This window comes from Physcomitrium patens, chromosome 6 (genome assembly GCF_059467195.1).
Source record: "Physcomitrium patens ecotype Gransden chromosome 6, ASM5946719v1, whole genome shotgun sequence".
Classification (NCBI taxonomy): domain Eukaryota; kingdom Viridiplantae; phylum Streptophyta; class Bryopsida; order Funariales; family Funariaceae; genus Physcomitrium; species Physcomitrium patens.
The window spans coordinates 4,624,803-4,643,449 of NC_143415.1; the positions used below are offsets into that span (position 1 = coordinate 4,624,803).

At 31.6% G+C, this 18,647-nt stretch overlaps 1 protein-coding gene across 1 annotated transcript; it reads right to left on the reverse strand.

The window, feature by feature from the left end:
* Positions 1-346: 346 nt before the first annotated feature.
* Positions 347-1,291, reverse strand: LOC112283676 (large ribosomal subunit protein eL22y). Its single transcript, XM_024522724.3, has 2 exons — positions 986-1,291; positions 347-568 (listed from the first exon to the last, which is right to left on the reverse strand). The coding sequence occupies exons 1-2, from the start codon at positions 1,228-1,230 to the stop codon at positions 424-426; spliced, it is 390 nt and encodes a 129-aa protein (XP_024378492.1). The 5' UTR covers positions 1,231-1,291; the 3' UTR covers positions 347-423.
* Positions 1,292-18,647: the final 17,356 nt, after the last annotated feature.

Genomic DNA, 18,647 nt, shown 5'->3' on the forward strand with positions numbered 1-18,647 from the left:
GTGAAAGGCATTCATGTCGAAGCTTTCACCTTTAAAAAGTAGAGGGAAAAGATAGTTTTCAGAGTTCTCAGTTGCGAGTCGTCACGAAACCTAAGCACCAATTGAGCATAACGGAGTTCGTACTCCGGCGTGGACTAGGAATGTTGTTATGGTTAGATTTATACTACATCATTGGGATTCAAATATCCAAACCAGTCCTGAACTAAATCCAGATTCGCAAAGTTGCCAAGTCCCACTGTATCACACGGTGTTTCATGCCACATACAAGACACCCAAGAACAGAATTTCAAGGTGCCCAACACCGGTCAGCAATTGAATAACCATAAACGTCGTGATGTCTTCAATAGAAAGTCCGAAAGTGTAAAATTTACTTCAATAAACTTGAATACAAAAACCGCGAGTTTAAAAGTGCACTACCGTAATTTAATCTTCCTCTTCTGCCTCGTTGTCAGCAATGTTGAAGTACCGCAACTCATAGACGTTCCTGTCTTTGTTCGACGCAATCACCCGCAACCAATCTCTCACATTATGCTTCTTCAGATACTTCTTGGTCAAATATTTCAAGTATCTGATGAGTCAACAATTCATGATTGCAGGCCAACAGAGGCAAATGTGAGGAGACAACTCTAAATGTACAACCCAAAAATTCACAGAAAACAAGTTGGATTTAATCGGGTGAAAAGTTTAAGCGAACTACGCTCAGAAACTCAAAATTTTCGTCAAATAACAGACTAGCCCGCTGAGAGGATTCTTACAGGGAGATTGAAGAGATAGGCCAATGAAAAATGAAAACCCTAATTCAAAAATTCGAGCTTATGCCAACGAAACATACTTAAATACAACAAAAAATTCCATTCGATTCATCCCAACGCATACACGCCAAGGAAATACCGCCAAATTTCACTTGCACTAAAATGCACTTTCACGAAGTTTTAATAGCAGGAGACAACTACACCCCGACAAGAAGGATGTAACAAAAACGCACCTCTTAGAGAAAGAGCTCTCCGAAGTGACGCTGATTTTGTTCTTCTCACGAGAGATGGTAACAGCGCTACCGAGAACTCCGGCCTTTCCGTCGACTTTGATACGATCGTTGAGGAACTTCTCAAAAGAGGCAATGTCCATGATCTTATCTTCAACGGGCTTGCCACAGTCGATGGTGAAGGTCTGAGCCTTCTTCTTCCCCTTAGACCCTGCATGAACTTTCTTGGACGCAACTGGGGGCGCCATTGCTGCGGGTCCTGCGATTCACTACCTGCTCTGCTTCGTGGGAAGAACACTACGTCAGGCCGCGAAAACAAAAGGAATCTATCTCCGCAGGCTCAACCTCATGTGCGAACCCGCAACACAGCATCAAACCCTAATGGATGGATGGATGGATGGATGGATGGATGGGTCAATGCATGCATGCATGGATGAATGGATGGATGGATGAATGGATGGATGGATGAATGGATGGATGGATGGGTGAATGCATGGATGGATGAATGCATGGATGGATGGATGGATGGATGGATGGATGACATCTTTCGATCTAACATCCAAAGTCGTCGGCTGATGCATGAGCTGCTTAGTATGAGAGTCACCAACCTCCATTTTGAGGAAGCAACTCACAATTTGTCCAACTGAAGAAGATACAAAATCGTGAATTAAAACATACTAGAAAAGTAGAAACAACACACTTATTCGGTCTAGGAAGTTTTATATTTAAGATATTCATGTGTTACAAGTATTCAAGAGTAAATATAATTAAAAGGGGCCAATCCAAAATAAACAAATTTAGGACTTAGCATTTAAAATGTATTTAGAATATTGGATTTAGAAATCTGTATTTGATTAAAACTTAGAATTTAGCGTTTTCTTTGTATATAGGATTTGAGATTTAATGTTTTCTTAGGATTTAAGATGTATTAAAGTTTGTTGATGGTAGAATTGAGGTTTAGATTTTTTTGAGAATTTCTTAATAGATTATTAAGTTTGGAATTTCTTAGGCATTTTTAGCATTTATAATTTAGAAATTATAAAATAAAATTTTTGATTGGATCTAAATGAAGTTGAAGCTTAAATTAATTAATTAAAATATCTAAAATAAAAATAAATTAAAATGTAAGGATTAATATGTATGTTAAATTCTAATTATATGCAATTATAAAATTAAAGAACACTGTAGGATGTTCCTAACTTCTTTGTACGAACATATTTAACAAATAGATGGTCTTAGAGGTATACAATTCAACTTTATAATACAAACATCTGACTCTATAATTTACATTTAGAAATAATATTTTATATCATATATTTATTAATTAAATCCATACTATTGTAATAGAATATATGTAAAAAATAAGTTACATTTGAATAAATTGTAAGAAACAAATTGTAATTAGCAGCTATAATAAATTGTTGCAAGAGCAACTTACTAGGTAACCAAGTAGAATGACTTCATGTTGGCCAATTGATGATGTACACAACATAGCCATGGCTTAGGAAATACAAAGTTTGATTTAGTTGTTTGTCTGAGTGAAAAATTAGTAGGTCATTTGCCACTGATTAGCTCTAGCAACATAACACTATAACTATAGATGTTACTTTTTTTCAATAATCCATCCACTATGCATGTACTCTATATAATATTCGAAATAATTTAATAATTTGTATTATGAAGACAACCAATATTATATAATTGCTAAATGCATCATGTTTTTTTTCAAAATTGTTGAAATGATGTATTTTTATAATTACATACTACAATATAAAATATAAATTTTGGATCTTTTTACTTATCAACATAATAAATCTAATAATATAAGCATGTTTGGTGCCAAAGAACCAAACGTGCTAGCAACAATTGTTGTTATATAGAGGGTTTGCTTTCTAGTAGCTTTGCCAAATTAAAATCAAACCTATGACGCTCCAATTTTCATCTAACAAAACATTTAAATACCTAAATTTTCACACCCTAAGAATCATAAGATATTTCTTCTATGCTTCTACATAAGAACTATCATAAATATACAATAGATCTAGATTGAGGTCATCTAATTCTTCCATTCCAATTATCAAGGTTGATATCATCTAATTCTTTTATGCCAATTTATTTCTAAATATATCTTCAACAACTTGATACTTCTATCTATTAATTTCTTTATTGATACATGTCTTGTAATATTCTACCATTCACTTGAATTTGTTCATAACTTAAGATTTATTCAATGTATTAATAAAGTAGAAAGATAAGACATAATAAAATTGTATTTATAAACTCTTTATTGGAATTTCTATTATGGAATCTTTAATAGAATTTTTTTTCTATTTAAGTTTATAGATAGTAAGTTTTTTTTATTGCTATTTGGATTTAATAAATCTATTCTATTTATAACTATCTAAACTACTTATGGTGGTTGTAACTATCTTATCTTTCCAACACATAGATAGCTAGTCACTGTGCTTTTTTAATTTTTTTTTTATTCTAAATCTTTTTTTATCTTCATTTCATTGTCTTTTTTCTTTAATTTTATACCAAGATTTTTTTTTCTTTTTATCAATATTTATTTTTATTAAATTTTAAAAAAATTAAATCTTAAGCTAGAGGCAAAATTTATTAATTAACTTTAAAATTATATTAAATGTTTTAAGAATTGAAAGTATTTTTGAAGATAATTCTAGGATTTAAACATTTTTAGACTTGATGTGTCAATGAATGACTTGAAGAATATAATTGTAATAAAGATATGGAATTCCTTAGGCTGAGCCAATTGCTACATTCATTCATGTATTCTAACTGAGATGATCTTCATATACCAACTTCTTTATATCAAAGAAATTAATCTTTGATTATGATTTAGCTTTAATAAAATAATATTAAATAAAATCTATAGTAGCTTAGTTGTTTATTTGGTGTGTCCAATGTGTTAAGTCAAAGATTTAATTTGCTCATGACTTTGCAGTAGAAGAGCATCAAAAAATATGACTACTTGAGTGAATACTCAATTGACAATTTCTCCACATATATTTGATTTGTCTTCAAATTTTTATCAGAAGGTCTTCTCACATATTTCCTTTAGATATAAAAAAATAATCTTGTATAATTTTTTTGTATGACAAAAATCTTATCATTTTTCAAATGTGTGATTATGTAATGCAATGGGTTGTACAATGGGTTATACTCACATTTAATAATCTAATAGCTCATTCAACTTTAAATACATTAATGTATCAACAAAATAAATGCATTAATTCTTTATTGTCCCTATATTGAAGGTAAATTATGTATTTTAATACTTAAAAAAATTAATAATTTTTAAATTATTCCTTTGGAAAAAACTTCAATTTTCTCCACATTGTCTCTTATAGCTATCCATAAGTTCCTGCAATCATCTAATTGGAAAGATAAAAGGCTTAAAGTAAGAAATAAAGCAAATATCTATATTTTTATTATATTATTTACATGTATTACGGATATATACTTATTGTAATTATTATCTATATTATATGTATTGATAAAAGTAAATAAAAGTAGATTAATTTAATAATATCTTCAAAAATAGCTTCATAGAAGCTTTAGAGGCATTGTTTTGACTTTACATGTATTTGCAATCAATTGGTAGGTTAGAAACTTAATCAACAAGTAAATTATGTGCCACATGTTTTGCTAACTTGTAAAATAAGCTAACTATATGGCGTTTATATAGAAAACTTGTCTTGCAAGCTAAGATACATGTTGTACAAAGTTAATATATTTTGGAGGTCCTATAGAACATTACCACATAGCCCTTAGGTAGATAATATATATAGAGGCAAGAGTGAAGCCTTCTATCATCGACATATATATTTATTCCAATAGTCACTTATATAATTAGATAAAAGTAGATAAATATAGATTAATTTTATAAAATCTTCTAGAATAACTTCTAATAAGCTTCATAGACGTGATTTTGACTTTAAATATGTTTATAGGTTAGAAACTTGGCCAATAAGTTAACCACATATTGATAGCTTATAGAACAAGTTAATTCTATGTAATAGCTTGTAGAACAAGTTAATTCTATATAATAGCTAGTGGAACAAGTTAATTATGTGGTGCATACATAGATAACTTGCCTTATAAGTGTCAAGGACAAGAACTCGATGAAAAACAATTCAGACAAGTGAGCCTTTACTCAAAGAGAAGTAAATAAACAAATATATATATTGAAAGAGAAACTGGAATGGCTATTGCCAAAAGACAAGAAAACTAGAGACCCTTGAAACTAGACTAGAAGCAAGAAAGGAGTTGACAAGAGTGAAGAAAGCTTCACTCTTGCCTCTATATATACTATCTAACTAGAAGCCACGTGGCGATATTCTATAAGACCTCTAATATGTGTTGACTTTCTAGGCCACATGTCTTTGCTTGCAAGGCAAGTTTTCTATGAGTGGACTACATAGTTAACTTGTCCTTCAAGCTACCAACATGTGTGGCACATGGCTAACTTGTTGACCAAGTTTCTAACCTAAAAGTCAACTATAGACTCCTATAAGGTCAAAGCAGCGTCTATGAAGCTTCTAGGAAGCTTCTCTAGAAGTTATTGCACAATTAACCTACTTTTATCTACTTTTACATACTTTTATCAACTCTTGTAGTTAATTATATGTATATCCTTGACATTACCCCACCTTCTAGGGACGAGTTCCACGAGGAGCGGTGATTATATGTTGAGAAAGTCTAATATGCGGCTAATTGTATTTGCTACATACTCTGATCTCTGTTCTCTTCGAAGGTAGTTGATGGGTCCTCTTAGCCATCGATAGTGTCCCATTCCAGGGCGGGAAGACCACCCTGTTATTTGATCATTATTGAGGCCTTCATAACTTCCTTCAAATAATACATTTGAAACACCATCAGCAGTCGTTCCTATCTCCAAAAATATCACCAAACATCGAGAATCTCTTCCAAGGTCGTGATACCAAACGCGTTGTATCTCACCATCTATTCGAGAAAGAACATGTCGTTCTTGAGGGTCTTCATCTCGGTTGCGTCGTCTTGAAGGTTGTGACAATCGCAATGTCTCATCCGGTAAGTCAGCAAACGAAGGTTCTTGAGTTGAATCCGCTAGTTGTTGGCTCTCCATCTAATTAGCGTCACAAATGCAAAGAAGTTACAAACAAGGATAGGAAATTGAATGTTATCTTGCCTCAATCTTGTCTCTTTTATAAGAGAGATTTTCATCTTGATTTTGATGGATGTCGTTGATGAAAAACTTTGACTTTAGCTGATGCATTTGGTAGATTCCTGGATGGCTCCCATGTGCGTTCACTAATATCGTATCCGCGCCAATGAACAAGATATTTCAGCTTATTTCGGCACCGCCTCGAGTCTAATATCTCTTCCACCTCAAATTCTTCATTATTATCTACTTCTATAGGAGGCGGTGGTATTTGTCTTCTTCCTTGTATATCCACTGTCTTATATGGTTCAAGAAGAGACACGTGGAATACAGGATGGATCTTCATTGACTCCAGTAGATGTAACCGATATGCAACTGGGTTGATCTGTTCAGAAACAGAAAAGGGGCCAAGCCTACGATAGTCCAACTTGTCACAAGGTCGAGTAGTCTTGATATTGCGACGAAGTAGCCATACCTTATCACCCACGTTGATTTGTGGTTGCTCCTTACGATATAGATCTGCGTTTATCTTTTGTCGTTCTTGAGCTTCCTTCAATTGCGTCTTCATTATTGCATGTAACTCTGACAACCGATTTACCGTATCTTCTACTGCAGGATTATCAACTTTTGAAAAATCAAAAGTATCAAGTCGTGGATGATAGCCATAATTGGCAAAGAAAGGTGTTTGTTACGTGGAAGAATGTACCGTATTATTATAAGCAAACTCTGCCAATGGCAGAAGGGTTGTCCAATCATCTTGTTGATAGTTGATAGTACACCTTAAATATTGCTCCAAGACTTGGTTTACGTGCTCTGTTTGTCCATCAGTTTGAGGATGGAAAGCCAAAGATAGCTTTATGTCCACTTTTAAAATCTTGAAAAGGGTCTTCCAGAATCTTGACACAAATTGAGTTCCCCTATCCGATATGATATCTTTAGGTAATCCATGATAGCGATAGATATTATCAATGAAAAGCTTAGCTGTTTCTTCACCTGTGATAGATTTTGTACATGACACGAAATGTGACATCTTGGTGAAACGATCTACTATCACAAATATAGAATCATAAGATCTTGAGCTTGGAAGATCTGTGATGAAATCCATAGAAACAGAAGACCATGGTTGTTCTGGTATAGGTAATGGCTGAAGAAGTCCGTAAGGTCAATGAGGAGGAATTTTTGATCTTGAACAAATATCACATGATTGTACAAAGTCTTTGACTGACTTCCACATTTGTAGCCACCAAAAATCTCTTGATATGAGTTCCAAAGTCTTATTATATCCAAAGTGCCTTGGTGCTGGAAAGTCATGACGTGCTTGAAGAACACGTAAACGTGCTTCTCCTTCTGGAACATATAGGCGTCCTTCAAAATATAATAGATTATTCTTGAAGTCGAACTTAGAAGGATCATGAGACTTGGAAGAATTATTCTCGATATCATGAACAAGAGGGTTTGAGGACATACAGGACTAGATTTGCTTGAGAAAAGTTGAATCAACAATCAATGTTGATTTCATTGCTCGGAGATGAAATTGCTCCGATTTCAAGAGGACCATTCTTTGTTGCTCAAAAGCTGCATGTCCTTCTTTTGGTGCAAAATAAGAACGTCTAGATAGGGCATCGGATAAACCTTATTGTTTTCCTGGCCGATAAGTGATAATGAACTCGAATCTTGACAAAGACATACTCCAACGAGCTTGACGACGATTCAACACGCGTACTGATATGAAATACTCGAGGTTCTTGTGATCTGTATACACAGTGAATGGACTAGAAGCGCCTTCTAGATAATGACGCCATTCTTGAAAGGAATCCACGATCGCAAGAAGTTCTTTATCGTGGATCTCATAATTGATCTCGGCTGCTGAGAATTTTCTTGAATGAAAAGCTATCGGATGAAGTTTGTTATCTGTTCCTATTTGTGATAAAACTGTACCCAAGGCAAAATCTGATGCATCTGTTTCCATAAAAAATGCCTTGGAAAAAGTCAACACGATATAAGACTGGTGTAGAGACAAACGATGTCTTCAAGGCTTCAAATACTGCTTCCGCTTCTTGATTCTATTGGAATTTATTTCTACTAGTCAAGCATGTAAGTGGAGCTGCAACTCGTGAAAAATCTTTGATGAAGATCCGATAGTAATTGACAAATCCCAAGAAACTTTCGACATCTCTTACTATCCTTGGAATCTTCCAATCCATGATTGTTTGGACTTTCTTAGAATCCATCATGAGACCATCATTTGAAATGATGTATCCTAAAAAGTCAACTTGAGTAGTGTAAAATACACACTTTTCCATCTTGGCGTACAATCTTGCATCTCTAAGTTTTTGTAATACTTGACGAACATGTATTTCATGTTCTTCGACGTTCTTAGAATAGATTAGGATATCGTCTAGATAGCCGACGACAAAATTGTCTAAGAATTCACGAAATACATCATTCATGAGATGTTGAAAAGCAGCTGATGCATTCGTGAGTCCAAAGGGCATGACATTATATTCGAAATGTCCATACCTGGTTCGAAACGCAGTCTTCCATTCATCTCCTTCTTTGATCCGTACTAGATTATATGCTCCTCTTAGATCTATTTTTGTATAGATCTTAGTTTGATTCAACTGATCAAGGAGTCCTGATATCAAAGGTAATGGATACGTGTTCTTGATTGTGATCTTGTTGAGTCGTCGATAATCAACAAACATTCGTAAAGATCCATCTTTTTTCTTTACGAATAGAATTGGAGCTCCTGCTGGAGATTTTGAATGGCATATGAAATTCTTCGCTAAATTCTCGTCAATATATTTCTTGAGTTCAGCCATCTCATCTTGCGATAAACTGTAAATTGATCCAAATGGTGGCTGAGTTCCTTCTTTGAGGTCGATTGAACAATCATATGTGCGATGCTCAGGAAGAATATCTGCATTCTTTTTCTCAAAAACGTCTTGATACTCCTGATATTGACTTGGAATGCCACTTGAAGTCTTTATGTTTTCAGAAATAGGTGCAGCATAAATAGCAAAAGTTGATCCTTCTTTTGCTGCATATATAAATGTTTTTGCACCTATCAGTACGGGTTTTACTATACTAGACTTATAATTTTTTACTTGGTTGGTAGAACTATTAATAACGCTCTGGAAAAAGACAAGTTTACGTGAATTCTAATCTATTCGAGGATTATATTTTTCTAGCCAGGATAAACCTAAAATAACTGGATTGGACAGGGATTTAATTATGTTAAAAGCTATGTAGCTATCATGACCGTCTATTGTTACTTTTATAGGATGAGTTTCATGAGTGACATCTCCAGAAGACAAGGGACGACCATCTATGACTTCTACATGTACTGGTTTAGGTTTCTGTACAAAAGGTATTTTACGACTTTTAACAAATTGTTCATCTAAAAAACATGCTGAGGCTCCCGAATCTAATAAAGCAGAGGCTTTGTAATTCTTAGGTCCTAAATATAAGTCTATTATAAAACAAGGAGAGGGTTCTGAAGAGAGGATAGGACCTTCATTAGGAATTGTACAAGGTTCCAGCTGCATGGTCCCTATTGTAGCTGGACGAATCCGTTTTCCGACATGTTGTCTTCTTTTACTGTCGTACCCCTCATTTTATAGTTGCGTCGTTTCTTTGGAGAATGTTGAGCAGTGTGCTTAGGTTCTCCGCAATATAAACATAATCCTTCTTGACGACGACGAACCTTTTCTTGCTCAGTTAGGGATTTAAAACTTATCGCGTCAATTTGCATGTCTTCTACTTCCGAATGTACGTTTGGCAAAGATGTTGATGTTGCCATTGAGTAATAACGTTGAGGTTCCCGTGAATGATTCTCGGATCGAAATTCGAAAAGTCGATTATCACATTTTACCGCAAAATCGATTGCTTGACTTAAAGTTTGAGGATCAGGTAAATTGAGCATCAATTTCTTTACTTCGTATTGCAATTCATAAAGAAATTGACTGATGAGTGCAGCATCATCCCACTTGATGTCAATTGCAAGTTGTCGAAATTGTGAAGCATACACAGTTACTGAGCGATTTTCTTGTCGCAAAATTTGGATCTTATTTGTTGTAACACGAGTTGCATCGTGTTCACCATACATAGATCGAAACTCCGCCAAAAAAACTTCCAAATTGTCCAATATTGTATTTCGTTGTTCAAGAAAAGACGAAAACCACGATAATGCAGAACCAGAAAGTAAAGTGCCAACAAACCTGACTTGTGATCCTGGAGTTGGATAGCTTTGCGGTTGAAGTTCAATTGCCAATTGTACTTGATTGATGAACCCTCGAAACTTTGATCTCGTACCATCAAATTTTTCGGGTAAGGCAATTCTTGGTTCTCTAGTGCTTATAGGGTGTTGTACAATTGGAAAAGGAACGTGATTTGTTGCAGATGTTGAAGCAGCTCCGATCATCTCTATATCTCCACTTTCTGCTATTCTTGTTCTTTCCTGTGTTGGGGAATTGAGTTGATGCATCGCAAGCATTAACTCCCTCATTTGCTCTTGCATTTGTGCCATTGCACTCTTCATTATAAGAAGCTCTGGCATAATGACACTAAGAAGAAAAATTTGTTTGATACTGCTCAAGACAAAAGAAAAGAAAGACTTGATAAGAAAGAAGATACTAAGAACAATATCAGTTTAGAAGTGGGTAATCCGCAAACTTCTAATACGCTTATGTCTTGTCAAGAGAAAGGGGTAATCCACTCTTACTCAAGAAAAACAAAGCTCTGATATTGTAAGTGTACTCTTGTCAATTTGTCAAGGACAAGAACTCGATGAAAAACAATTCAGACAAGTGAGCCTTCACTCAAAGAGAGGTAAATAAACAAATATATATATTGAAAGAGAAACTGGAATGGCTATTGCCAAAAGACAAGAAAACTAGAGACCCTTGAAACTAGACTAGAAGCAAGAAAGGAGTTGACAAGAGTGAAGAGAGCTTCACTCTTGCCTCTATATATACTATCTAACTAGAAGCCACGTGGCGATATTCTATAAGACCTCTAATATGTGTTGACTTTCTAGGCCACATGTCTTTGCTTGCAAGGCAAGTTTTCTATGAGTGGACTATGTAGTTAGCTTGTCCTTCAAGCTACCAACATGTGTGGCACATGGCTAACTTGTTGACCAAGTTTCTAACCTAAAAGTCAACTATGGACTCCTATAAGGTCAAAGCAGCATCTATGAAGCTTCTAGGAAGCTTCTCTAGAAGTTATTGCACAATTAATCTACTTTTATCTACTTTTACATACTTTTATCGATTCTTGTAGGTAATTATATGTATATCCGTGACAATAAGTTAAGACATGTGGCTAGCAAAGTCAATACATATTGGAGGTCCTATAGAATATCGTCACGTAACTCCTAGTTAGAGAGTATACATGGAGGCAAGAGTGAAGCCTTCTACACTCTTGTCAATGCTTTTGTAGTCGTCAGTCTTGTTTCAAGACTTTTTAGTCTTTTTGTTTTTGAAAATAGCCATTTTAATTTAATATTATATCATCTTTGAGTGACTTTCTAGTTCCTTCCAGTGACACAAGAGTATATTAAGGACTTTTCTTTTTTCAAGATTCATGTCCTTGATAGCTTGATAAAAATACTAACTTACTATTTTTATCTTATTTAGAAGTGAGTGAATTACCTCACTTCTATTGTTGTATTTTGAAGGTTATAGACTATCTACTTTTAAACAAAAAATCCTATTTTTTAATATTGATCTTTTTCTTAAAGAAAGTGGATTACTCCTCTTTGTCAAAATTTTTATTAGAGGTTGCGGATTACCCTCTTCTAATTTAACTTTTTGAATTTGATTAAATTGTCTATAGAATAAAAGATTATAGATGCTACTATCAACAGAAGTAAAAATAGATTTATAACTATTTTAGATCTTCATGAACTTGTCAATACTCCAAGAGTAGAAATTTCACATATTTCTTACGTGAATCATGGAAATACTATACTTACAGCTATAAAAGAAATTCAAAGTTTGTGGCAAGAAATTAAGCAATTGAAGGAAGCAAGAAGATCAACTTCACAATCAAATCTACGAAGTTTTTCTTTTATAAATATGATGGAAATAAGGATTAGTATGCCTGAGAAGTTTGATGGAACAAGATCAAAATTTTGAAGATTTTTGCAACAAGTTAAGCCCTATGTAAGTTTGCATCTTTTTCAATATTCCTATGGATTTACTCAAGTTGGATTCATAGGCACACTTTTATCAAAAAATGTTCTCTCTTGGTTTGTACCTTTAATAGAAAAAGATTCTTGAATCTTTTATGATTTGAATTCATTCCTAGAAGTATTTAAGGCGACATTTAGAGAAGTGATCAAGACAGAGTAGCAGAGAGTAAGCTCTTATCTTTACAGGAAGGATCACAATCAGCCAACATATATGGTGGTGAATTCTAAAATCTTGCTTGCAACGTGGAATGGAATGACAAAGCTCTTATTAATGGATTTCAATATGGATTGAAGGATAATATCAAAGACTTGTTATTGACAATATCCAAGACAAAATCTTTGAAACAATTTATTAATCAAGCCATTGCATATGACAATCAATTATTTGAAAGACTTCAAGAATAAAGATTTAGCTGAAGAAGAATAAATCAAATAATGACGGTAATTCTTAAGTTTTTAGAAACTTATTCATCAAGGCCAGAATCAATCTAAATTGATATCGTATATTTTAAATCCCTTACAAAGCAGGAAAAGAGGTGAGGATGTCAAGAAGGCTTATTCTTATATTGTGGAGAAGCTAGGTACACTGTTCAACATTCTCTAAAGAAGTAACACAATTAGAAAATGAGAAGCATGATTGCCAAAGAAGATAATGTGTTGGAAAATAAGTTGTTTTAGTTACAATAAGGACTGTGCGGTTGAAATTATATACGATATCTAGTAAAGGTCCTATTTTCTTTTCAAATCTTTCATCTTATTTTACAATAGAAGTCTGTTTTAGACCAAAAAATTATAAAGTCTTACACTTGTTGGATTCAAGAGCCTTAACTTGTTTTATAAAAAAAGATTGTGTCAAAAAATAAGATACATTCTTACTTAAGAAAATCAAATATATGCATGTAGAAATAATAGATGATCATTCATTATCTTTTGGAGATATTATATATGAAATTATTTATATAAAAGTAATAATTAGTAGTTATAATAGTTTAATAATATTTAATGTGATTAAATCTCTTTTTAATTAAATTATTTTAAGATTATTGTAGTTAGAAAGGTATAATCTTTGGATAGATTGGATTTCTTGCAATCTTCATTTTTTCCATAGATTAGCTTAAGATTCTATTAGTAAAATAAAAATCCATAAGATTGATATATCTAAACCAATATTGATAGGTGCGAGGACTTTCATTTATGCTACAAAAAAAGGGTCAATTTTTGTTACATACGCCACATCTATTATTTATGAAAAATAGATTTCAAGTGGTATTCCAAGCCAATATTAAGATTATCAAGACGTCTTTAAAAATAAAAATGGAGAAATTTTTTCAAAAAATTATCTTTATTATTGTTCTATTGATCTTCAAGAAGGAGCTTAACCACCATTCAAACAAATCTATAACTTATCACAAAACTGATTAGGTGCACTTAAGAAATACATTACTGAGAATTTGGCTAAGAACTTAATACACTATTTTAAATTTCCAACCAAAGCTCCTATCTTATTTATGAAGAAAAAAGATAGATTTCTAAGGATGTGTATAGACTATTGAAGACTCAACAACATCACCATCAAGAATAGTTTCTTGATTTTAAGACTTCTTGATCAATTGAATTAAGCAAAGATGTAAACTAAAATAGATCTACAAGGATCATATAATGTAATATGCATTAAAAAAAGAAACAAATGAGAAACTACATTTTGAACAAAATATAGGCATTTTGAGTGTATTGTCATGGCTTTTGGAATCATGAATATGCTAGCTACTTTTCAACATTTAATGGATAATATTTTTTGTGAATTTCTTGCTAATTTAATTGTCTATTATTTAGACAATATCTTAATCTACTTTTAGAACATAGAAGATCATGAATTTCATATTTTTCATAAGCTACAAAAACTAAGAAATACAAAATTATATGCCAAGATGAAAAAATATATATTTTACATTATTTAAGTTGACTTCTTAAGATATATGATTTCAAACAATGGTTTTATGATAGTTCCTAAGAATATCCAAACTATCATAAATTGAAAGATTCTAAAATAGTTAGAGATATGGAATGTTTTTTAAAATTTGCCAATTATTATTGGTTCTTCATCAAGAATTTTTCTTTAATTGTGGCTCTTCTTACACACTTGACATGTAAAGATAAACTTAAAAAGAATAAAGAAACTGAAGCATTGTTTGAAGCCTTGAAAATAGCATTTATTTTTATACCAATCTTATATTGCATCAACTTTTCAAAGGTATTTTTCATGGAAATAAATGCATAAAACTTTGCTATGGATGCCATTTGGTTACAAATAGAAGCAGATGACAAGTTTCACTTGCTAACTTTCTATTCCAAAAATTTTTTAGTGACCAAAATAAATTATGAGCTCCATGACAAAGAGTTTCTTGTAATTATGGATTCATTTCAAAAATGTATTATCTAAAAGGTGTTTCTAGTCCAATCATTATTTATACAAATCACAAAAACTTCAAATATTTCATGTCAGCATGTAATTCAAATCATTGCCAAGCTTATTAAAGCATGTCTTTATCAAGATTTGATTTCAAATTTACTTATTAATCCAAAAAATAACAAAGTTTGTTAGATGTCTTTTTTAGATGTTCTTATCTTATATCAAAAGAAAGAAATATAGATTTTAATCAACAAAGAACAATCTTCTTGAAGCTAAAGCATTTTCAACTTTGAGCAATAAAATCAACATTGATTGTTGATTCAACCTTTATGAAGCAAATTCAATCAAGTATGTCTTCTAATTGTCTTATTCATATTATCAAAAATAATTCTTTGAAGTTTCATCATACTTCCAAATTTGAGTTTAAAAATAATCTACTTTATTTTAAGAAATGATTATATATTTTAGAAGATAAAGCACAATTATGTATTCTTCAAGTTTGTGATATTTTTTCAATAATTGGATATTTTGGATACAATAAGACTTTAGAATTAGTATCAAAAGATTTTTGATGGCTTCAAATATAGGAGGTAATTAAAGACTTTGTACAATCATGTGATATTTGGTCAAGATCCAAAATTCCTTGTCATTGACCTTATGGACCTCTCCAACCATTACTTATTCCAGAACAATCATGGTCTTTTGTTTCTATGGATTTTATTACACATCTTTTAGTCTCAAATTTGTATGATTCTATATTCACAATAGTAGATTATTTTATTAAGATGGCACATTTTGTATCATATATAAAATGTATCACATGTAAAGAAATGGCTAAGCTTTTTCTTGACAACATCTATTACTATTATAGATTATGTAAAGATATTATATCAAATAAAAGGACTAAAATTGTATCAAAATTTTAGAATTTTTTTTAAGATTCTAAATATAAACATAAAACTTTCTTTTAATTTTCATATTCAAATTAAAAAGTAAATAAAATTGATAAATAAAGTTTTGAAGCACTTTTCAAGATGCATCATTAATTATTATCAAAATAATTAGATAATTTTTTTACCATTAATAAAATTTGCGTACAATAATTTAGTAAACTTTTCTACTCAATAAACATACTTTTTTTTTCCAATTGTGTTATTATCCACAATTTGATATTTTTGACTTTTCAAAAGTTAATAATCTTGTGGTAAAAGATATGAAAAATCGCTTATTAGAGCTACATACAACAATGAAAGCACAATTAAAGGAATCTCAAGAATGATAAATGATCAATGTAGATGTCTATTGTAAAGAATAATTATAATTCATTGTAGGTAATACAATATGGCTACTTTGTTGAAATATCAAGTCTACTCATTCTTATAAAAAGTTGGACTATCGTAAGCTTAGACCTTTTCTTATTCATAAAGAAGTCAATCTTGTTGCTTATTGATTATATCTATTAGAGTCTATGAAGATCCATTCTATATTCTATGTATCTCTTTTTGAAACATATAAGATAGTGAATATTTCAAGAAGAAGACAAATGCCACCTCCTCTTATAGAAGTGGATAATAATCAAGAATTTGATATAAAAAAGTCTTAGATTCAATGTGGTGACAAAATAGATCAAAATATCTTGTTCATTGGTGTGGATATAATACTAGTGAATGTATATGGGAGTCAACAAAAAATCTTACAAATGCAACAAAGAAGGTTGAAGATTTTCATTGACATCATCCATCAAAACCAAGATAAAAAATAGTAAATCTTTACTATAAAAGAAATAAGATCTAAAGGACGTAATATTCTACCTTCTACTTTTTTTTTTGTAAATTTTAAATATTTGTTATGCTAAAGAAATGGAGAATCAACAATTAACAAATTCAACTCAAGAACTATAACTTCTTGACTTTTTAGACAAGACATTGTAATTGTCACAATCTTCAAGATAACATAATCAAGATAAAGATCCTCAAGAACAACATATTCTTCATTGAATAGATGGCAAGATATAATGTGTTTGATATCATAACCTTAGAAGAGATTCGTGATGTTTGGTAATTTTATTAGAGATAGAAACAACTCCTCATAATATTTTAAATATTTTATTTGAAGAAAATTACAAAGGCTTCAACAATGATCAAATAACAAGGTGGTCTTTTCGTCCTAGTAAGGGATATTATCGACAACTAAAAGGACCTATCAACCATCTTTGAAGAGAACAAAGATGAGAATATATAGCAAACATATTTTGTTGCATATTAGATTTTCTTGACATATGATGATTGCTCCTCCTAGAACTTGTTTCTAAAAAGAAAAATAATATTATAATTATATATATTTATTCTAATATTTATATATATGATTAAGTAGAAGTTGATGAAAATAAATTTATTTAATAATATTTTTTTAGAAAAGCATGCTAAAAGATTCATAGATGTTATTTTCATTTTACATATGTTTATTGTTGATTGGTAGGTTAAAAATTGGTTAATAAATTAACTACGTATTGGTAGCTTGTAAAATAAGCTAATTAATTGGAGCATATATAAAAAATTTGCATTTCAAGTTAAGATACATGACTTACAAAGTCAACACGATTTAGAGGTCTTATAAAATATAACCATATAGCTCTTAGTTAAGAATATATATAGAGGCAAGACTAAAGCCTTTTTCACTCTTGTCAACGCCTTTTTAGTCTTTGGTCTTGTTTCAAGACTTTCTACTCTTCTTGTCTTTGGTAATAGCCATTCTAATTTAATACTATATCATCTTTGAGTGATTTTCTTATCTTTTTGAGTAACATAAGAGTATATTGATATTTTAGTTTTTTCAGATTCATGTCCTTGACAGAAGCTATTATCAAAGAGACAAATTAAAAAAAGATGCATAAAGTTGTGAAATTTGTGTCAAAAGGAAAGTGAAAAAATAGAAGAAAGTATGTATATTTAAGAAAGAACTCGAATGGCTATTGCTAAAGATTAGAAAAAATAAGACTCTTGAAACTAGACTAGAAACCAAGAAAGGAGTTGACAAGAGTGAAGAAGGCCTCACTCTTGCTTCTATATATACTACTTAACTAAGGAATATGTGGTAACATGCTAAAGGACCTCTAATACATATCCAACTTGCAAGATGCATGTCTAATTTGCAAGACAAGTTTCCTAGATGTGCGCCATATATCCAACTTGTACTACAAGTGCTCGACATGTTGACATGTGGCCTCCTTGTTGGCCAAGTTTTCAACCTAACAATCACCTATAGACATCTATAAAGGAAAAACAGCATCTATGAAGTTTTTAGGAAGCTATCCACAAGATATTATCATATTTATCTACTTTGACTTACTTCTACTTATTTTTATTATCTACATAATTATCAGGATAAATATGTATGTCTATGATAGCTATAGAGATACTACTTTAACTTTATATGTATTTATAGTTAGTTGATAGGTTAGAACCTTGATCAATAATTAATCACATGCTACATATATTATTAGTTTAGAGAACGAACTAATTATATGGCGTTGTCATGATGTAATACAACTATATAGTGAAATTATAATCAAAATTAAAATTTTAATTAATATCTAATTATCTTAGTTTAATTATAATTTGAGGTATCTAAATATGACTTTTATAAAAGCCTCTTAGGTTATTTTCTTATCTTAATAATTAGTAGGTTGAAGGTTAGTTAGTAATTTTTCCTTCTAGGTTGTAGAGACTCTTCTACTACATTAGAAAGACCATAAATTGATGAAATCAGGTTAAAAGAGGTAAATAATTAGTATAGTTGGTACTAGGATTAAGTTGAGAGTAGGGTTGGGCTAAAAAGTCCTTAGGATAGGATAGATTGATACCCGGGGGTCAACCGTTTGTGAGACATGGTCGAA

What these genes read in the sequence shown, in the direction of transcription:
- LOC112283676 (XM_024522724.3), bottom strand. Translation starts at nt 1,230, where the DNA reads ATGGCGCCCCCAGTTGCGTCCAAGAAAGTTCATGCAGGGTCTAAGGGG. An exon ending in GAGAGCTCTTTCTCTAAGAG is followed by an intron (nt 569 to 985) that starts GTGCGTTTTTGT and finishes TTGACTCATCAG; the next exon opens with ATACTTGAAATATTTGACCA.